Raw genomic sequence first — 23,586 nt, 5'->3', positions numbered from 1 at the left:
TTTTCTTCTCCAGGTAGCATATTCATGTTTAATTCATAGACCATACATGTATACAACACAGCATGCTACAGAGATATACCTACGTTTGTGAATGTTGTAACATTAAACTGCTCTATTTTTCTAGTTGCAGGAATAATGGATGCATTGAACACCAACATTTGTGAAAGATGTAACATTAAACTGATATTTTCTCATTGCTGGAATTATTGATGACTTTGTCGCTAACATTTGCAAAGGTTGTAACATTAAACTGATCTGTGTGATTTTTATGTGTTTTATATTTCAGAAATTATCGATGACTTGACCAGAAATGTCCACAGAACAGATGATAGAATACACAGAGAGACAAAACACATCAGGAAAGTAGGAGAAAAAGCCAAAGATTGGGGTAGGTATTGAATGTAATAAAACAAATGACAAATAAATGTCAGGATTTAGAATGCACAATTTATATGTACCTAGTGGATATCAATGTGCTGTTGTGAAATGCATCATGCAACACAATGAGGTGAACCAGATAAAACAGGACAGGAATATGGATAGAGGTCTGATTTTTAGATTGCAAAAGTGAAACCGGAGTACCCGGGGCAAAGCTTGCAGGATAAGACAGAACAGGAATATATATATATGAAGAGGTATGATTTTTAAACATATTGGAGGAAAACTGGGGTACCCAGGGAAATTCATGGTTGAATCCATGCCCACGTATGGCACTGTGGGGAGGTATGGCACTGTGGGGAATTGAACCCGGGTCCAGTAGTGAGAAGTGAGTGTTTCTACCACTACACCAACCCGTCTTGGTATGGTAGAACCAGCCATTGATGGTTTCCTACCTTTCATGTTCATAAGAAACACTAAAAAGTGCTGAACTTGCATATTAGATAAAGGGTGAGAAACAGACTATTACCAATGGGCGTGTTGTTCAGGACTGGCTCAATGTTAGTAGGTTTGAGGTTGAGACCCAAAGGGACAAAACCTCAAATCTCAAGTGGTTGTAAGCTTGCCTAACATTTTTACAGGGTGATGATTTCATGGTTGTAGATTTCTTATTAATTGAGTGTAGTAATGAAGCTTCATTATGGAGCACATTCACGGGGTGTTGAATTCACGGGCCTATGTCAAACCACAACATACACAAAAATAAAATTACCACAAAAATTGCAGCTTATAGAGTACATTAATTGTTACACTTGGTAAAATCCTAGTAATGAATTCGGCCACTGACCTACTTGGTCAAGTTAGTAGATATACAAGGTATACTTTGTAGCATCAATTTGCATGGAAAAATTCAATTTACATATTTAATATATGATGTCAGTTCATACATACACAGGGCAATTGAGGGCAACAGTCTGGGTCAGGGGCAGCAAGGAGTCCACTGAGGAATCACCAGATAAAGATCCTTATCATAATTTCCTCCTCCTAAATTTGATTTGGATCTTGTACATAGATGCCGGTCTTCAGGAAGTTTCCTGCTTTCTGGAAATTTTACTTGGATGATCTTGTAAGAAAATTGCACATGAATCCGCCAAACATTTTCTCTGTTTGCAACCAGTGTTGTCAAAAACATCCTGAAATGGCTAAAAATTCCCTGAAAATGTAATTTGTACCTTTATCAAAACCAGTGGTCGGCAACAGCCATACCATGATGTGCTTGCGGAGTACAGTCGGAGGTTCATGCACATTATGTGCAGTATTATCATTATTTTTATAATCCATGCATGGTTTGCAGCAATCAAATGTCCCACTTGAAATCAATTGTGGTACCAACAATAGAGGGCGCATCTTTGTTTTTTATAGCTGGCAGCTTTTTATCATATTCACCAAAACATAGATTGATTGCTTGATTTATTGATTTATTTCACAGGGCATTTTTATGTTTTTGACTTGAATTACTTGTTTAGGGTCTATGTTTATGAAAGTGTGAAACAAGCACTATGGACTACAATGGCCTCATCCCAATGACATAGTTCAATTACCTCAATTAAGCAATCATAGTGCAAAATTTGACCTTAAGTTGCTGAGTTTTTGTACCCAAATTGTCAAAGGTCATTCAATAAATGTATAAATGTATTTTGGTAAAAGAACTGTGCCATGATAGATGAGCATGTTGTGGATCCTAGTGAAGTCACAGTTGGGTATCTTTGATTATCCTTTAGTGAACATGAATTCTGTAATCTCATTGATGAAACACCACATTAGGCTCAGGCGATTGTTAAAAATAATCGATTTCGATTAATTATTTTTTTTAATCGATTATTTTCGATGTATTGAACAGCTCGTGACTGTAATAGGTTGAGCATCATTTGTTGCATAGAATCCCACTATTGCTGTACATTTTAAGTGGAGAAAGATGTGTTTAACAGTTGTTTCACTTGTTATTCTGGTTGTAGTTTCAGCTAATAATCACCTATAAAGATGCAACTACTTTAAAAACCACCTATCAGTTGAAAAAATTGCTTGAATAATCTATTTGCTTGAAAAACAGTCGATTATTTTCGATAAAATCTAAATCTCGATATTTTGATTACAGTGTTTTTAAATAATTGAGTACCCGATTGAAAAAATAATCGATTATTTTCGATTAATCTAAATATCGCCTGAGCCTGCACCACATTGATAAAAAATTAGTATAAAACACTTACTCTAAAAACATTAATATTCAGAACATATTCACAGACAGATAATATTGTGCATATTACCTGAGTACCTCTCCCATGCAATGTGCACACTCTACATACCTACCTACCTACCAGTCAGCTTCATGCATTTCTGCACATGCTGCCTGGCTCAAGAGATGCTTCCAAATCCTACGGTCCAAAGCTGCAACCTCAGCCTCCTTTACAGTCCACCCTAGGTCCAGCCTTGAGATGTCTCTGTGGATGACGTCTCTCCATGATGTCTTAGGACGACCAGGTTTATGCGTTTCCCATGGGTTGGCTTCCAATGATAGAGCCTCTTGGGGTGCGGTCTCCATCCATTCGTTGCAGATGGCCAAACCACTGTGGCGGCGCTTTCTGATAACTGATGTGAGTTGGGGCTGTTTGGTCTTGGATCGAATACAGCTATTTGATATATGTTGTGACCATATCACTCGAAGAATTTTGCGTTGGCAGCGCATGTCAAAGGCATCAAGTCTAGCCTCGTCCCTCTCTACATAACATGCTCTATATCATGAGAGGTACATATAAACTCAACTTTCAGCTTCATGGATACAGCACCAGACCGTAGATATTCGGCTGAATTGGAATACAGCACCAGACCGTATATATTTTCCTGTATTTTGTAAACAAGCAGGGGGTAAATATATACCGTATTTCACCTTGCGTTTGGTAGTTTGTATACACTCTGTGGAAATAGGGTAACACGTCTGATTTGATTCTGCCGATCAGTGAAATACTCACCTACGTCATTGCCAAACTTGAGGGGAACGATAGTATAGTAATGCCCTTCATGCTTTGCAAAACTTGGCTTGCATTTGTTGGGGTATTTTTAATTCTTTTAGGGGCAGTATACAGTTTGATGCTTTGGATATATATTGGGATTGCAGTTGAAATCCAGGTACGGAAGACATGCCCTTAATCTCCTGCACAGAGAGTGTGAATTTTAAATGGGGTTATCTGAATGGGTGACTCCATTTGAAATCTACAACCCCTTTGTCAGAGATTAAGGTCTTCCAAAGGAGCTATGTAGATCTCAACTGGAATAACCCATTTTGCCACTGTGGCAAAATGCATGCAAAGCAGCGTTTTGTTGCAGTGTTCTCCCAGTCTTCGACAATGGTATGGACGAGGAAGAGATTCCAAAACAAATCTAATCACTTGAGCTGAAAATTGCAGCAGGGAACAAAAATTGTAATTGCAGAATGGAACTAAGTTGCAGTGGAAAAAAAATCCATGCAAATTAGAATTTATCATCTTCAGTTAATGTTCAGTCTACATCCAGTGGATGGATAATTTCAATCATGTCAGTAAACGACAGCTTGACTGTGTTCTTGTGAGGAAATTGTCGACCTGGACAACATCTGGTCTTGTTGGCTCTCAAGAATCAAGCTAGGGCTTCCTCTTCCTTCTAGGATGTTCTTGGCAGCATCTCTTTAAGGAAGTGATGCTAAATTAAATTGAGGGTTAATTAATATGGTGGTCAAGTATTAATGCATTGGGTTGTTTACACCCAGCGTGTTTTCATGAATGCAGTCTGATGTTCAATAATTCAGTTCAATCCAGTATAGTTCAGTTTAGTTTGCTTGCTTGTTTGTTTGCCTTATGTCTTTAGATTTATAACCATATATTATTTCTAACTTTTTTTCCCATAACATTTTTTTCCTTTAACCCTAACTCTCCAAGTGCTCTTTGTCGAATGGAAGGGAAAGAAGGAGTGAATAAAGAAAGAAGATGAACAAAGAAGTTGTTTGTTTGGGATTCGAACCCGAGACACCTCGCATGCCAAGCACTAGGTCGCCCACCAGTAGCTATTGGTGTTTCGCTGACCTGACCAGCGAATCTGTGCGTATGACTTCGGGTGATTGCGTCATCACACCACGACGGATGCATACATGCGCAGTGGCTTTCAGCTATAGTATTTTGTAGTCGCGGTAATGCCCTTTCCTTTCTTTCTACCTTGTTTCCTTTCTCCATTCCTATTTCTTTCATTTATGCAAATTGAATTGGATATACTGTATCCACACACTACCACAGACAAAATACAAACAGTCAAAGTCCCTGTGCTTTGTATGCTCTGAATTTTTACATATTCATGAGGGCAGATCGTTCAATCATGAGTGTCTGACAATCATACCAGCGTTGCATGCCTTAAATGACAGCAAAAATATGCGGCAGTTTTTGTGTATATGTAGTAGTTTTGCCTGTCGCAGATCATGGAAGGAACAATCCGCCCTCATTATCGGGTGATGCTGAGACTTTGACTGTCTGTGGTAGTCTGTGACTGCATCATAATCATGGTAATGAGGAGTAGGGTAATCTTTTAGTTTGATCATGACATGATTATGAACTTTATAAAGTGACCATTGTCTAGCTCCCATTTTTGGTTGATCTTCAGGAAGGGTATTGCTTGACAACAAGTTGATGTGCATAGGATACTAGGATAGGGACACCTTCCTGTTTATGGTTAGTGTTTGGGAAAAAATATCTGTCAGAAATGTATGTAGGTAGGTGATGGCCCACCACAACACTATACTATGATCACCTCGTAATAGGTGAGAATTATTCAGTTTTTGTTATTGTGTGAGTCAATAAAGTTCCAACTTATGCCTGCGTAAATTCACAAAAGCATGCGTCAGTCACACAACACGCAAAATGCAGTTCACGTAGGCGCTGCACCCAGCTAGAAGTATGCCGTTCTATATCAATGCATGATGTTATGAGTTCTGCCTATTACAAGCTGATCAGAGTATTAGCTATCGTTACAACTTGGGGTAGTGCTTTTCCCCACTATCTAGTCAAATTAAGTACCTGTATTGAAGCAACATTTTGACTGAGTAATTGGACTGATTGATCAGATATAGTGGAAAAGAGTTGTAACAAAACTTTTATCTCAAAAGCTACCAACCTGCCATCCTCAAAATATGCATGGTACTTTCTGTAGATGTGATGATGTAACAGGATTAACTACCATGGCAATAGGTTAAAACAATTTTGAATATATCGCACTGCACTAGTACGTTCACACAGTACCTCTGGATTGAACCATAGATGTCAAAGAACAGGGATAAAGATGTGGATCGTAATTACAGAATATGCACCATGCTGATCACTCGCACCTGTGAAATTAGTAACTTTGAAAAGAGCAGTATTGTATTCAATCTATGATTGCAGACATACAGGCAGTGCAGGGCGATACATCTAAAACTTTTAACCTATTACTATGGTAGTTTTAATCCTGTTACATACACTTCTACGGCGAATTAAACCTGGAATTTGAAATCAAAGTCAGTCTCAAGAATCATTCTTGAGATATTAATGGTAGGTTACATGATCATATGCCAAACTTTGTATTGAAACAAGATTCCCTTGCATAAACCATACAAAACAAGTGAAGTTTGCTTGAAATGACTGTCTTATAAATTAGTGATTTCCTTATGTAATAAGAACTCAGAGAGTGCACAAATTCCACTTAATAAAAAGGATACTACAAGCGATAAAATTGTCAAATAATCATGAACAAGATATTAAATGCAGATCATAATACTGATCCATATTTGGAATTTTGAACCCAATCTGCTTGTATATCTTTATTGATACATCCTGATTACATGTGTGGATTTCCATATCATCTTTTATTACACCAGAAACGGGATGAGCACTTTACACTAAAAATAATCTTCAAAGTGTGAATAAATCCTGCATAATACGTATACACATCATAAGTGGAATGGAATAAACACATCAAAAGAAATAAGTCCCCCTGTCGTCATAACATTGTAAGGTTTCGTTTTGTACCAATAAAACTAACTTTGAAATAATTATATGACTGTTTACTAAGTACTGTGTGAAAATGAGAGATTTCCATGACTTCAGGGCTGAATGAGCCTAAATTGAAGGCAAAAACTGCCCTTTACAAAAGTCACAAAGTAGGCCTATGCTTGTCACAAAAGTTGTTGATTCATGGCATGTAACCAATGGAAAACCCCATGTGTTTGAGTGCAGTTTAAAATCCACCAAGTGAACATTTACTGTAATGTGTATCGATTCTTGATCATTCAGCCATGCAAATCCCCTTGGTGCAGAGTTCAGAACAGTGAGTTGTAAGATGGCCAGTTCCATTCCTTGTCCCAATACACCTTGCAGTTAACAAGCATAGGCTTACTTTGTGACTTTTGGAAAGGGCAGTTTTTGTCTTCAATTTGGGTTCATTCAGCCATGAAGACATGGACATCTTTCATTTTCACAAAACACTTAGTAAACAATCATATAATTATTTCTAAGTAAGATTTATTGGTACAAAGTTTTACTTTACGATGTTATGACGAAATTTTCAGAGGGGGACTTATTTCTTTTGATGTGTTTAGTATCATAAGCGATGCTGAAATACACACACGCTGACAACTTTCTTGCATTCCACCAGCAAATGTCAGAGATTTGGGGGTTTTTTTTTATCCAAAAGCATGCATTCTCTCATCAGTATAACTATAAAAGTCAGAACCATGTATTTATCATTCGAATTTCTTTGGGCAGTAGTTCTTGGTACAACTGTTTTTATTGGTTTCTCAAGACATTCTGACAATGCAGGCATGCAATTATGAACATTGGGTTGTCAATACTTTCAGTTGCTCAAAAGATTGACATTTTAAAACCGGGTCAGTATTATATATTACACCTCCATTTGTGATGTAATAATGATTTGCTCCAGACTTCAACATTTTATGACAGATGCCAGTTATGAAATGCTCACTCCAAATTCACACAAATGTCTTTATTATAACATGGTTTATTAACTGAAAACCTGCAAAATATCCCTTTTCTCATTTGGAATAATAGCCTGGTAATCAGAAGGTTCCGGGTTCAATTATGCATGTTTTGTCAATTCTTTTTTTAATTGGAAGTTTGAGAAATGAAGGGATGATGCAGTTATCCCATAGTCACAGTAGATTAAAAGGGAGTATGAAGTTGGGAAAAACATCATAGAAAAAAGAAGGGCCAGAAGCAGCCAAGACCATTAATTCTCATTCATGCATACACATCCCCTAGCAAATTCAAGTGTAATTGGTGGCACACTGTTTTCTTCTCTATGAGTTATACATCCAAAAGTGATTGAGCCTTAATGGTTTAATTCATCATTGCAGACACCCAACTTCACATACACAACTTCATTTTTCACATTTGACCAATTGGTAATTGTATGTCCACCAACCCATCTTGTGCAATTGTCCTGCAAGCAGATTTTGATAACCTGTTCCACCTCCTGTTATAGATGCTTCCTCATCACCTATCATGCTGGCACACTAATCGTCCCCACCTATCACACACTAATCTTTTGAGCACATTCCTGGCTAGATAAGCCTATAGATTTGTTAAGTGAAAAACTTTACAAATTCCAGCGCAAAGCGATAAGTTTAGGAATAGCATAGATTATGAGCTGGACATAGATTTCCTATTAGATAATACTGTTGCTGAGATGTGGTTTCCGTAGTTTCACACATATAGAAATCAAGCGGGAAGGAGCATTCGATTTGATTTGAATCAAAGGGGAGCTTTTCTTATGAACACATTGAGCTCAAGGGATGTTCCTCCTGCCAAGATATGATTTCTGTAATTTTACGGTGTGGGCGACTCTACACATGCACTAATGCAGGAGTCAACAGGAATCTTGACCCTACCCTGCTCGTTGGTGAAAATGTGTCTAATCTCTACCTTGCTGGGCAAAACCGTAGGTTGAATCTTGACCCAATGAGTTTTCAGATGTGGTGAATCTTCAACTAAACAAATAATCGCAAAGGTGAATCTTTGACTAATCTTTGCCCTCGTTTAGATCATCATACATGCTTTTACATGGAACCAACACAAGATCTCATCCGGATGTGCTCTGTTCATTGAGGTACTTTTAGTCACTATCAACCCATGTTGCATTAGATCATGTAGATAGCAAATCAGTGAAGAAAATTGAAATGGAAAAAATACATTGTGGGAAGTGTAAGATAACTTATAGTGACTAGTATATACCATGGTCCACCTTCTTCCCCTCTCCAATGTTGGAGCGCACAATATGCTCATCTTCTTCACCATTATGTTCTCCCAAAATTGATTGGTGTGGAAAGCAAGGGATATGTGGAAGAGGAACATTGAGGCAACACTCTCCCCACTAAATACTTGGGTAGTGAATTGTTACCCTGCATTTACAGCACAGTAGAAACAACCCGTAAGTTTCCCCAGTTCCTAGGTTTAGTAGCTCTCCCAAGCTTTAGGCAGTTAGCCCACTGTTTTTCCACGGCAGTGAAATGATGCCACTTGCACCCATATCTCATATGCACAGTTTATCCCTTACATATCCTGTGTCTTGAATAGCTACATAGCACACCACCCTGTGGTTAAGAGGCTAGGATATAATTCCTAATATCTCATACCCTAGTTTGTATGCCTTTATTTAATCTTGCCCCACTGACAACTTTTTTTGTATTTCTGTTTTTATTGCCCTGTGCTTGGAACTGGTGGGTGGAGAAAGATACATCGAGATAACCACCAGTCCCCTTCTTTAATTCAACTACATGACAACAACATTAGAGTGAAACTATTAATTGCAAAGCATTCAAATAAATTGCAATGATGAATATTAAAACAAAGGTAATTGATTCCCACCACTCGTAAAGGGTGCTGTGATCTAGGCCTATAGCTGCAAAAGCTGAAGCCAGGACAGATAAAACAGCGAGCCTATGGCAAAAGGACAATGCAAAAGTTAAATGCCTGGCTAAGACACATGAGCCCCACTGACAACTTACTATTTAACACTTAACCTGTCCAAGAGTTTGTCCAGCGTAGGAATTTTTTAGCCTTTTTTAGAAACATGTTTTCAATTGGCTTATGGCCATCACATGCTGGCAATACACATAACTGATTGGTTAATCAAAACTAGCAGGGGTTAGGTTAGGCCTCATCACAAAGTAAACAAATCATTCTGTATAGAAAACTGTGTAGCAGGTGATTTACTTCAGATACAGTTCAATATAACTACATTGCACAAAACTAAGTCCATTATCTATAGTTGAATGTTTATTGACTCTTGTAATAACCCATGTGTATAAACCTGTGTAATATTGACAAAGACAAATATCACTGACCCTGACAAAAGCTAGCAAGAGTTAATAAAAATTCCTTTAAAAAAGGAATGGGACACCCAATGTGAGCTAGGTCGTGATGTGGTGAATTTCATGGTGTTTAGATTTGGTATTATTATCTCTTGCAAAACCCGGTGACACCTCATTATAGATTTTAGACCTGTCGATAGGTTGTAAGAGGGATAGCCTTTTCCAGGCACCGAATTGGGCCATATATAAAGAAAGTTTTGCTACTTTGCAATGCAATAAAATCCTAAATGCAAAATGAGATCCTGTAGGTGGCTTCCGAGGTAGCTAAAAAAAACATATTCCTATGACAGTATATTATGTTAAGCACCTGCAAATATGGATGTATTATCCCTAACCATGCCCATGCTCTTTTTGCTATCGGAAGGGAAAGAAGAAATGAAAAAGGAGAGAAGATAAACAAAGAAGTCGCTTGGTACCCCCTGGATTTGAACTTCGGACCCCTTGCATGCCACACAGAAGATCACCGACCTGTAGCCACAGGGGTTACACTGGCCCGGCCAGTGATTCCCTGGGTATATATGACTTAGGCTGATTGTGTCATGGCATCACATGGAATGCATGCACAAGCAGTGGTTTTAATAGTGAGCTTTAGTGTGCTCTGGTAGTGTTAGGGTTAAGTACTTTGTAATTCTGCATATCAGTAATGTGTCTTTAACACATTGTTTACCATATTAAGAATAATCTCTAAAATAATGATGATAAATATCAAAAGTAGATGAACAGAGGAAATATTTTCTCATTATGTGTCATTTACAGGGCTAGAAAGTGTCTTGATGTACCAGAACGTTCACTACTAATGGGTGTCCAATGTAATCTATACACATATTATTAAATCTCTTGATGCATAAGCTGCAATAAATGCTGTGTAATATACCCAGTGCACTAAGTAAATCCACTAGATATCCACTTTTATTAATCCTAATGCACTAATGTCAATAAAATCCCTAGCTTGCATTACATGCCTAAAAACAGGTCACTATTTAGGTCATTGCATTGCTGTAGTAAATTTATTAGGTTGATATTTCTCATATTAAAGGAGTATTTTGTGATCCTAGCATCCTCTTTTTATGACATTTTTCAGTAGATATCCACGAAAAAAGCTTATTCCCAGAATTTCAATTGATTCTGATTTTGCGTTAGCGAGTTATGCACGATTAGGTGTATTACACTGCTCTATATAGGCCACTGTTGTAATCTCGTTCTGGTGTACCAGAACCTAATTCAAATATGGCGATATTTTTGCAAAACATATTAATCTGCAAGAAATTGTTTGTACATATTAAAACATTATGTAGTCAGAGGTTTCCAGTGGTATAAAAATCTCAACTTTTTTTGAGAAAAGTAGGGGGGATGAGGCCGTGGATCGCGAAATGCCCTTATAAGGATATTTTTATTTCATGGCATGATGACTGAAGAGGTTCATCAGGTCTGTTGATTAAACAGCTAATTAAAGTTCTTTGTCAAGACCAAAGGAAAAACTTACGTTTTTCTGCTGACAGTTTCGCCAGAAACCTTCTGGCTTTCTCAAAGCGATTGATGTTGTTATTGATCCATCTGCTTGGAGCGGGAATCCCGGCCGGATGTTATTGTTTTACCGGAAGAAAACCGCAGGGCACGATGGGTCAAGGAATCAGTATGGATTCGCAAGAGAGGAGACAACACCATGAACAGAGACGAGGGGACATTCTTTCTGAGCCACATCTTTGATCCTCTGCTCAAGACCACGTTGGAGACAGGAGTACTTCCGGTAAAACAATAACATCCGCCGGGATTCCCGCCCAAGCAGATGGATCAATAACAACATCAATCGCTTTGAGAAAGCCAGAAGGTTTCTGGCGAAACTGTCAGCAGAAAAACGTAAGTTTTTCCTTTGGTCTTGACAAAGAACTTTAATTAGCTCATGGCATGATGCTTTGATAGGATAGCAAAAGCAATGGTTGGGAAGTATGCATCAGGCTTTAGATGCCAGTGTTAGGGCAGGTGGATACATTTGGAAAGTTGTCAGTTCTTGTCAGTATTTTGCGACTATAGTTTTCAGCAAGGTTCTTCAGCGGTCTGCCAATTTGGCACTGTCTATGGCGTAAACACAGAAGTGGGGTTCTGATTGGCTAATTGAATCACATCATTATCACATCGGCACCTCATTCGCTGGTCAAGCTGTGTAGCATCGTGTGACCTAGTTCTTTTTACACAATAATCAAAAAGAGCAGACGGACACCGCTGAAGGAACTTGCTGAATAGTATGGTGCAGTTTCTGATGTAAGTGATGTGGATTGTACGGGATACTGGCATCAAAATATGTGTAGGCTAAGCCCTACCCACAACATGGTGCTTATTAGGGAGCTATATTACCTGTAGACTGTCTCTTGCACAGAGATTTGAGGAGTAAATCTATTATAGATTGGTGGCTCTGAAAAGTGTTGTATACACAGTAGGTTATTGTAGAAATAGTGGCTACTGCAGAATCAGTGGCACTGAAGAGAGTCATTTAATTGGACTGTCCATAGTGGATTACCAGGTTCAGATGGAATCTGTCAAAAGAAGTATAGATTGTTACATAAAATTATTGAGAAAGGTATGCCAGGCTTTGCCATTTGAGGAGATAAGTTAGAGCAATTGCTCCCCCATCACTCCCCTCAAATAAAGCTGAGGAGAGCTTTTTATTGTTCGCCTACCTTTGGTGTAACAATAATAATTATAGTACAGTAAAATGCTCTCCTAGTGCTCTCCTATAGCACTCAAGGAGAGCAATTAAAAGCTCCCCTGAAAATTTCAAATGGCAAAGCCTGGTATGTTGAACTTTGTATTTTCATTTTGGGTGTCCCTATCTCTGTATGTGTTTTGATTGATCCTATAGGATAATGCTCGCTTCCCATATAGTATTCCTGCAAACCTGTTTCCCTATCCTATAGTTAGGTAGCTGTACCTGTCTATGTAGCCATTCATTTCCATATGGAAACAAACATTGATGTGCATGGAGCCCGACAGCTAAGGCGATACAGCAGAAACGTTCTTGTAGAGTTCAAAGTAGGTAATTTCAGTTTTGAATGAATAGGTATTGTACAGATTGAGGTTTTCAACAGGTTTGCTGTTATTTGTCAGGATTTGCTCTAACTTCTTCAGGGATGAAACGATCAGGAGTTCTTCATGTGTACTGCCCCTAGAGTATAGAGTATTATAGTGGGTTGCCCCTTAGCCAATAATATGTGAGTAGATTTCCCCTTATCTACTTCAGAGATGGTGTCTCGGAAAAGAGACATTCATGAGGACTGTCCTTTGTCCGCTGAAGTTTGGTGGCTCTGAAGAGTCATTGTAGTAGGTACCCATTTCCTGCTGAAGATTTGGTGGCTCTGAAAAGAGCTGTTCAAGCGGACTTTTCCTTGTCCTGTCCTGGTTGGTGGCTCTGAAAAGAGTCATTTATAGTAATACCATTTAAATTATCACTGCAAGTTGGGTACCCATAAGTTAAAGCAGTATAAAGTCAATGTAAATAATTAGATTAACTATTGCATATCTAATTTATTTGATGGCTGCGGTTGAGATATTTGAACTCGATCTTGCAATTTTCACTCATTTTACTCTGAATAGAGTCAGTTTAGTGGGTGCCCCTTCCCTGCTGAAGATTTGGTGGCTCTGAAAAGAGCTGTTCAAATGGATTGTCCCTTGTCCTGACTGAAAGGTTGGTGGCTCTGAAAAGAGTCATTTATAGTAATACCATTTAAATTATCACTGCAAGTTGGGTACCCATAAGTTAAAGCAGTATAAAGTCAATGGAAATAATTAGATTAACTATTGCATATCTAATTTATTTGATGGCTGCGGTTGAGATCTTTGAACTCGATCTTGCAATTTTCACTCATTTTACTCTGTGGGAGCCTTACAAAATGTAATTTGTATATTGTATTAATGATAGTTTGAAAGAGTCAAATACAAAACAAAAGAGACACTCAGATATGCTAGGAAATAATTCATTTTGCTTCAGCTTTCACAATGCATTCCCATGTTCAATTCATTTACAAAAGATCAGAGTTCCAAACTTGGAATTGTCAAACTATATTAAAATGTTTGTGTTTTGTACTGACTACTTGAAACAATAATGACTGTAAGCTTTGCAGTAACTTTTTAAGTCATCAGGACAACTTCCATCAGATAGTCACGATCTTAAATAGCCATAAATTACCCCATTTATGTAAATGTTTGTCAGTAATTCCTACCCAAAATTACCTCCCCTCATGTGCATAATTCTTCTTAAATGGGCTTTGTTTATATCAGTTTTTAACTCAATTCAAGTAACGTAATTTGATGAATGATGTTGTTACTTGGATCCAAAACATTCTCATCTATTAGTGCACAGTTCTTTAACTCTAATACATTTGTACATTCATTGAATGACCTTTGAAAATTTGGGTACAAAAACTCATCCTCTGCAACTTGAGGGCAAAATTTGCACTATGATTGTTTAATTGAGGTTATTGGACTATGCCATTGGGATGATACCATTGTAGTCCATAGTGTGTGTATGTTCTAATGGGTCAAACATTCATGTTATGAAGGGACAAATCATTTCATGTTCTATCATTAGGAAATCGCATAAATAGAGGAAAGTAAGTCAATGCAGCGGATAATATCTTGAGAACTATTAGAATAGTCATTCCCTTGTCAATCAAACATACATTTTGATCAACTTTTGCCCTTACAAGCAGCTGCTACACTAGTACCTTTTTCCAGGGGAAGGGTACTTCCATGTAGAGGTGATGGGCATGTGTGTATCAACCCTCAAAAGTAGGGGCCAGGGTTAGCGCAAGCTCAAAAATGTTAAGGTCCAATTGATTTTTTTCGGACCCTTAGCCCTCCAAAACCCAAAGTCCAGTGACAATTTTAAGGGGTTCAAATTTCTGAACCACTGTGCCTTGCACAACCAGGAGTTGTGGTCAGGGAACTTGTCAGTATCGGAGTTATTGCGTTGTTATTGTATTGACCAAATATTTTCATGATTTTGGAATGCTCTATTCGGAAGATTTCTTGAGTTTTCTGTGTCGTAAGCCTAATGAAAGTCGATTCCTTGTTTCCCGTTACCCTACTCCGCTCAAATCCAATTGCTGGCCAAATATTTCATTATTTTGAATAAAATGTTGATTTCTAACAAACTTTAACATACCAATAAAAAATTGTGTATTTAAATATTGACGTTTTTCAAAGTTGAAAATCTTTTAAAAACCAGATTGTCTCAGCATCAAGGAAACTTGGGCGTTCATGTGGACAATTCCTATCAGTTCCACTTGAGCCATATCAAGTGCTCTTGAAACTTATGCTATTGATTTGGGTCATGGTATTGGAATGTTGTAGGAGTTGTTGTGTTGTTATAGCAACAATCCCAGATTCCTGGCCATTCAGATGGCACTTTAGTGGGGTGCAGCCAATCAGGTATCTGCTTTAATTCCATTTCTTTTGTTGTGTTCATATCTTTCTTAGTAAGCCACTTGCATTTGCTCCTCCGATCATGCTGGACCAAAAATCTCACCCACCCTCCCAGTAGCTGGAAGGGTAAATCAGTTATCTCATTTGTCAAAGATGCTTCAATAAAAGTATGTCAAATTATGCTACTCTCCGCTTTGTCTGGAGTTTCTTCAAATCCTGAAGAATCTCGTCAGTAGATTGTCTCCACTTTCTACTACGCTGCGTTGTCTGGAGTTTCTTCAAATCCTGAGGAATCTCGTCAGTAGATTGTCTCCACTTTCTACTATGCTGCTTTGTCTGGAGTTTCTTCAAATCCTGAGGAATCTCGTCAGTAGATTGTCTCCACTTTCTACTACGCCATGTTGTTTGGAGTTTCTTCAAATCCTGAGGAATCTCGTCAGTAGATTGTCTCCACTTTCTACTATGCTGCTTTGTCTGGAGTTTCTTCAAATCCTGAGAAATCTCGTCAGTAGATTGTCTCCACTTTCTACTACGCTGCTTTGTCTGGAGTTTCTTCAAATCCTGAGGAATCTCGTCTGTAGATTGTCTCCACTTTCTACTACGCTTTGTGCTGGCTTAATGAATGCTTTGTATGGAGTTCTTCAAATCCTGAAGAATCTCGTCTGTAGATTGTCTCCACTTTCTACTACGCTTTGTGCTGGCTTAATGAATGCTTTGTATGGAGTTCTTCAAATCCTGAAGAATCTCGTCTGTAGATTGTCTCCACTTTCTACTACGCTTTGTGCTGGCTTAATGAATGGTTTGTATGGAGTTCTTCAAATCCTGAAGAATCTCGTCAGTAGATTGTCTCCACTTTCTACTACGCTTTGTGCTGGCTTAATGAATGGTTTGTATGGAGTTCTTCAAATCCTGAAGAATCTCGTCTGTAGATTGTCTCCACTTTCTACTACGCTTTGTGCTGGCTTAATGAATGCTTTGTATGGAGTTCTTCAAATCCTGAAGAATCTCGTCTGTAGATTGTCTCCACTTTCTACTACGCTTTGTGCTGGCTTAATGAATGCTTTGTATGGAGTTCTTCAAATCCTGAAGAATCTCGTCTGTAGATTGTCTCCACTTTCTACTATGCATTGTGCTGGCTTAATGAATGCTTTGTATGGAGTTCTTCAAATCCTGAAGAATCTCGTCTGTAGATTGTCTCCACTTTCTACTACGCTTTGTGCTGGCTTAATAAATGCTTTGTATGGAGTTTCTTCAAATCCTGAAGAATCTCGTCAGTAGATTGTCTCCACTTTCTACTATGCTGCTTTGTCTGGAGTTTCTTCAAATCCTGAGGAATCTCGTCAGTAGATTGTCTCCACTTTCTACTACGCCATGCGTTGTCTGGAGTTTCTTCAAATCCTGAGGAATCTCGTCAGTAGATTGTCTCCACTTTCTACTACGCTTTATGTAGAGTAATTTATGCTTATTTGAAGTATCTTTTTGGCTTGATTGTTTTGTCAGTGGATTATTTCATTTATTAATATTATTTTATAGTAAATTTTGGCTCACTTTTCAATAATTACCAGCTTATATAGGGATTTAAAGGTTTAATTCATTGATAGAGTTGGCATTGTTTCTTCTTTTGGAGATTTCTGTTTATTTAATAATTATGCGTTATAAATATTGATTTCCAATTCAATCCTCTGTTTGATCCAAAGAGGTATCTGTATTTGCTTAAGATGAAATTTGGTTAAATGTGATACAGAAGTCAATTCTTGCATGTCCAGCCTGTATGGTTGGCTTGTTGTACACATTTTTCCAATAATTCTTGTATTGTGTTATTAATAATATTTATTGGAAGATAACTAATTCAGTATGGTTATTTCTATTTATATTATGTCAGGTCTTAATTGCTATGAAAGTGCTATGAAATCTATCATTATGTATCTCAATTATATTTATGTATATGAATATAAATTGTTGAATGGTCATAAATAGCTTAATAAATGGTCCTCATGATCGTGAGGGCAATGCGGAGTCTAATCAATGCTTTGGTGTTGTGTTTTCCTGATGTCTTGAGACAAATCATAAATCTCTTTCTGTTGATTTTCAGGGATTTTCTTGCCCTTACAAGCAGCTGCTACACTAGTACCTTTTTCCAGGGGAAGGGTACTTCCATGTAGAGGTGATGGGCATGTGTGTATCAACCCTCAAAAGTAGGGGCCAGGGTTAGCGCAAGCTCAAAAATGTTAAGGTCCAATTGATTTTTTTCGGACCCTTAGCCCTCCAAAACCCAAAGTCCAGTGACAATTTTAAGGGGTTCAAATTTCTGAACCACTGTGCCTTGCAGTAGAAGCATGGTATATGGTTAATAATGAATTATTAATGAATACCTACTCACTTCTCTGTCCCGCACTTTTTGATCTGCTCTGATCTCATCCCGTAAAAAATATTGTGAAACTTTTGATAATAGTTGTACAATCACCTTCATGTGGTTGTAAACTACATCTGTAAACTACAAACTGTGATTTATCACATGTATACATGGGTAGTTATTGGTTTACACCTGTAACAGATGCAATAATGAAATGGTATGAAATAATGAATAATGAAAAATGAAATGGTCACCTACACAGTCATGAATAATTGTGTAACGGGAAACAAGGAATTGACTTTCATTGGCCTAATTGGTTCCTTTTTTATATCGGCAATGACAAAATTTTATTATGAGCAACTCGGCAAAGGATTTAAATGATTTAATTTAAGCTTCCATGCATCATAAAATTTAAGGAGTCCATGCATTTTTGATTGGACCTATTGGTCAATTTCAACTTGTAATTGAAGGGGTCCAGCGCACGCAAGAATGCGACCCCTGGTTCAAATGTAATTTTTTCAAAAAGGGGGTAATTTGATCGCTAGCCAGAAATGGACATTAGTGATTGTGCAAATGCTACCAGCGTTTGATCACTAGCATTTTTTTAATCACAAGCAGCGATTGCTACAGTCAGTCTACTCTGAAGTACAAAGTAGCGACGCTGACGCACCCATTGTGCCGACTTTGAAGGCATGCATACATGCAGCACACTGTTTACGCGCTGTATACGCGCGCGTTGTCACTTTGTACTTCAGAGTGGACAAACTGTAGTATGATATGGCCTTAATCTTGTGTTTTCACACGATATCCCCAACTGACTATACCTCCACCTAGTAAACCATGTTGTTAACTGACTAGGTTACTTACACCCATACATAATCCTCATAATTTTACTTGAATAAGTAATTTTGGAAGCTGCGAGACAGGAAATTATAGGAGGCATTCTTGAATATGACAAATGTACAAAGTCATGCTCAGGTTGCCTAGTAAGCCTAAGTCTTCAATGATTTTCAATATTAAATTCACACGTTAAGTTAATATTTTGTGAAGTTTATTTTTGTACTTCAATGACTGTGAACAAATTGATGGTTTTGTTCTTTGTTCTGACTTTCTTTGTTTATTTCTTCCTCTCTTTCTTTCTTTCTTTTCTTTTCTTTTCTTTCTTTCTTTCTTTCTGTTTCTTTCTTTCTTTCTTTCTTAATCTCTTTCTCTCTTACTCTCTATTTCTTTCTTTCTTTCTTTCTTTCTTCTTTTTCATTAATTTTTTCTTTATTTATTTATTTTCATTTCTTTCTTTCTCCATGCTCTCCTTCATTTCTGTTTTTCTCATTTCTTTCTCTTGCATATCTTCACTTCTTCCTTCCTATTGTAGATTTCCCCTTTTCCTTTCTTATTTCCTCCAGGACAACTATGGAACACCCATCACAAAATTGTGCTTATAAATATACTCTGCTCTGACTTGGCAAAAACATCGAAAATTCATGTATCACAAAAAGGAGGGCTTATTACTCATTTTACACTATAGATTTATATAAACATATCCAGTACATTTTGTGGGTAGTCACTAATTATTAACAAATTGTATATGAAGTTTCAAAGTGTTTGCTCCTTGCAAGAGAATAGAATAGGAAGGGAATGTAGAACAGATGCTCAAACTTGATTTGAAAATGAGAACTAGGGTGAATATGTGTAGCCTAAATCTTTCCAGAGACACTCTATTAATATAGCATACAAAACAAACAGCATGGGTAGCAAAACAGTACATGAAAAGATTTTTTAGTGGGGTAACTTCAGGGTGGCAGTGTTTAGGAGAAGAGCCTCTGAAGTTTTTGCCTTTTAAACATATAAGAAACATTCAGAAAATGCCTAAAACATGTTAACTTGATTTCTTTAGGACTGCTGGAAAGCTATTTTCATCAGCTACTGGGGACCTCAATCAGGCTCTTTTTTTGCGATAGGCCAAGATGTGCTGCCGAAGTTGCAACAGAGCATGCTATTATTCCCTCAAGATATTGAATACAACTCTGTATGATGACTCCCGGTCGCTAAAAATTTGGTTCAGTGGTTCCTCCACTCTACCGTTTGTAAATAATGTAATGTGTACCTCTACTTGATCAAGATCCTACCCTTGTGCAAGATTTTGGAAACATGTTTCACAGAGGGAGTATGAATTTTAAGCAGATGAGGCAGCTCCATTTGAATTTCATACACCCTCTGAGAAAGCTTCAACCTAAATCTTTCACACAAGGGAGCGTGAGTTTCAAATGGAACTACCTAATGTTCTAATTCTATTTGAAATTCATACTCCCTCTGTGGCAGATGTTTCCAAAATCTTCCACAGGGGTAGTGTGGATATTAAAAGTAATAGCCCAATGCTCAATTTGTCACCAGAATCACAACGCTATAATAACATAACTTTGAGATTAATCCAGGATTAATAATGCATTTGTGCTGATGTCATTTCATAGTTTTGCATGTTAGATCTACATGTACAAGTTGTTGTGTAAATAACTTGTGCCATTTATAAAGCGTTTTTCTCCCATTACTCAATGTACAAAATGTCCTGCATATATATATATATATTCCTGTATTTACACAAGTTAAATGGTTCCGCCCTATAAGACAGTGAGTAATTCTAACGAATCAAATGACATTGCAAATGAATTTTTATAGTTAAATAAAGAAGTGAAGCTCAGGCGAACTGGCAATATATTAAAGGAGTGGGAAAGAAGGAAAAACTAGAGTCAATAGAATCTGGGTACACAGCGAATAGCTATCTGGCAACCATATTTTGACCTTTTGACCCCAAAGTAAACATTGACCTTTGGGGTCATAAATATTTTTAACATGTTTAGAATGTCGTAAGAATCGTTCCTGTTGAATTTGAGCTCGATTGGGCCAATTTTAAACATTTTTTGCAAATTTGACGTTTTGACCTCCTTAATGACCTTTGACCCCAATATAAAAAAAAAACCATATATACACCGAGAAAATGCATTGTTACAGTTTAAATTAAAAAAATTTACTATGCTTAGTTATGGAGATAAAAATTCTTGAAGTTATTTAGCTTAAAACCAGAAATGACGTCTAAATGACCTTTGACCAAAAAAATAAAAATACCATGCATAGTTGCATACATCGGGTAACACGAATGCATATATGAAGTTTATGTCACTCTGGTCTGGTTACGTTCTGAGATTTAAAAAAATGAACATATTTGATGATTTTTAGATTTTGACCGGTAGCGACCCCTTAATGACCTTTGACCCCAGAACTGTAGACACCCCAAAGACCCTGGTTGGTAGCAATGCATGTGTGCTAATGACAACACTCTGCTATGTAATTTGTAACAACAGTGATTTTTTGAATATTTTTAGCTTTCAGACCGGAAATGACCCCTTAATGACCTTTGACCCCTTATCTGTGAACACCCTATAGACACTGGATATAGCCAATGCATATGTGCAAGTGACGTCATCGTGCTATGTAATTTGTGGCAGAAGAGACATTTTGAAGGTTTTTGGTTTTGCACCGGAAATGACCCCTTAATGACCTTTGATCTCAAATCTGTGAACACCCTAAAGACACATGATATAGGCAATGCATATGTGCAAGTGGCGCCATTGTAGCATGTAACATGCAAGAGAAGAGGCTGGTTGCCAGAAAGAAAGAAGAAGAAGAAGAATTGGGAAAAGACAGTACACAGCGAATTTGCAAATTCGCTGTGTAATCAGAACCGTTCGGATCTGAACCTGAGCACACTCACAACTTCATGTCGGAGTTTACCACATGCCACAACAACCTGCCGGCGAATCAAACATAATGGTTTTATACTCTCATAAATGTCTCACTGATTTTGACTGATATCCTGCTAGGACACAGCAGATAGGCTGCCCTGTTTCGTTATACCTTAAAGATTCACCTAATAGTGCATATAAGGGCTCACTTGACATAACTGGAATTTTAGGCGCAAACTAAAAGTACCCTCCTGCAAGGACCCTTATTCTTGTTGGCATTTTCAGAGGAGGGAGCTCTTTTATTAAACATGAAATTTACCCTAAAACAAAGGAGCCCATGTGTGCCATATGCGAATCTTTACAGCATTTAGGTAACTAAAACATAAAAAGTATGTTTTTTTCCACAGATCACTTACTTTACACAAAAACCAATGATTTTAACTTATGTGTCTCTGCTTTCTTTGTTTTTATCTTACAGCGTTTTATGTCATCATCATCGTTTTACTGATAGCTATTGTAGTAATTGTAGCTGTACCGGCACCATGAGGACCATGGAAAGCAGACTAAGTGGAACAGTAATCATAGCAACCTAAAACATTGGGGCTATTCCAGTTGAAATCCATACACCCCCTAAGCAATACATGACCGTAATTATCCACACAGGGAGTGAGAATTTCAAATGGGGTTACCTGAATGGGTGATTCCATTTCAAATTTGCACTCCCTCTGTGGGAGAATAAGGTTGTGTCTTCAATACGGGGTGTATGGATGTCAATTGGAATAGCCCATTGCTGTTGCCATGGACATCATAAAGTTTTGGGATCCAATCAACACATATATGGGTTAGTGCCAGAAGAATAGCTGCCTTATAGACATTTGACAATTACTGCATTCTATATTGTACACATCTAAAAATATGATACCTAGCAGCTATATAACACCTGTTGCACTAACCCCTCCACAGCTGCCCATCTAGAACTGGCTCAGTTCCCTCGGATTGCGATGTTCCACAAATTGTGAGGAGAAAAGATGTGTCAGCTTGGCTAAGATTATCATTATGACTTTTGGCTATTGATACTGGAGTGGTGGTGTTTTGCTGTGGCCCTAACCAGAGCTACTACTATCATGCAGGATGGTGCCATGGAAACAGAATTGTATGGACCAATCACAATCAAGGACTTGCAATGAGCAAACATGACATATTGTTTAAGATTGATGGTTATCAAACTTTTACTGTGAAAGATGAACATCGCTGTTATTACTGTTATGCTAAGGGAACCATGAAATGTCTCTTCCTTAGGAGGAGGCAGAGGATAAGAAGAGCAATCAGGGCTAGAATTTAAGTGAAAATCAATTAAAGGATTCAGGGAAAGATTCATGTAAAGAGTGAACATGAATCACAGCATTTAAACTTCAGTTATTTTTGTCTCTCAAACTCTGGAAATGTGAAAATGTGAAAATGACTTCTAATAAGAATCCATATAAATATGTGACCATCCAGCACAACTGAGCCCTGAAGTCGCCAATCATCATTTTTGAGATATTCAACCAAAATATTCTGCTTGAAATTAGCTTTAAAATGATGTATATCATGTCTATAGTACTTGACATTTAAGTAGTGAAAAATCAATAAAACAGTCAATAAATCCTTTGTTTCCTATTGTTTATTGTAAGTTCAATGGAGCATATCTCAATAGTGGCACTGGCGACATCCGGGCTCAGTTGTGGAGGATGGTCACATATGACTGATATCCTGCGTTTTATGCCTTGGGCCTTTATTTACCATGTGACATGATCTCATCCACTCAGAGCAAAGTTGGACATTTTGAAACTTGAGTTATTACCATCATAATAACTTGCTCAGTACCTGAGCTACCTGAAATCCCTAGTCTGGTTTCAAAGTTATGGATGGTAAAATGAATGTTTTAAACAGTTCTCTCAACTTGTGGCCTCACGAAACAGTTCTGTAAAGCAATTAAGCAATGTAGTTGTACCAAGTCCAATTATTAATTATTTTAGCTCCCTTTGTGGTTGAGCACTTAACCTTTGGATGATTTCAACCATCTTGGATGTATATCTTGGATTTATCTATTTAGTGACAGTTCTCTCAACAAATAGTGACAAAGAGTTATGGACATTTTATGTGTTCATTTTCTCATGTTTTTTTTATTGTATTGTACTTTGCTCCTTATTATTTCCAATATATCAATTTCATTATTGCCAACTTTGGTCTGATTGCATCAGATTGTGTCACAATGCTGT

General features: G+C 37.6%; 1 protein-coding gene across 1 annotated transcript in view; it reads left to right on the top strand.

Annotated features, from left to right (window-relative positions):
• LOC140164919 (syntaxin-8-like) overlaps positions 1-22,174 on the top strand; it is a 97,553-nt gene extending 75,379 nt beyond the window's left edge. Inside the window, exons 7-8 of the mRNA XM_072188318.1 lie at positions 287-388; positions 21,804-22,174. Coding sequence (XP_072044419.1) covers positions 287-388; positions 21,804-21,871 — 170 coding nt within the window. The 3' untranslated portion in view covers positions 21,872-22,174. The remainder of the gene's footprint in view (positions 1-286; positions 389-21,803) is intronic.
• The last annotated feature ends 1,412 nt before the right edge of the window (positions 22,175-23,586 follow it).

Source organism: Amphiura filiformis, chromosome 11 (assembly GCF_039555335.1).
Source record: "Amphiura filiformis chromosome 11, Afil_fr2py, whole genome shotgun sequence".
NCBI lineage: Eukaryota > Metazoa > Echinodermata > Ophiuroidea > Amphilepidida > Amphiuridae > Amphiura > Amphiura filiformis.
The sequence above is the reverse complement of the archived record's forward strand: the minus strand, read 5'-3'. Positions and strand labels throughout refer to the sequence as shown.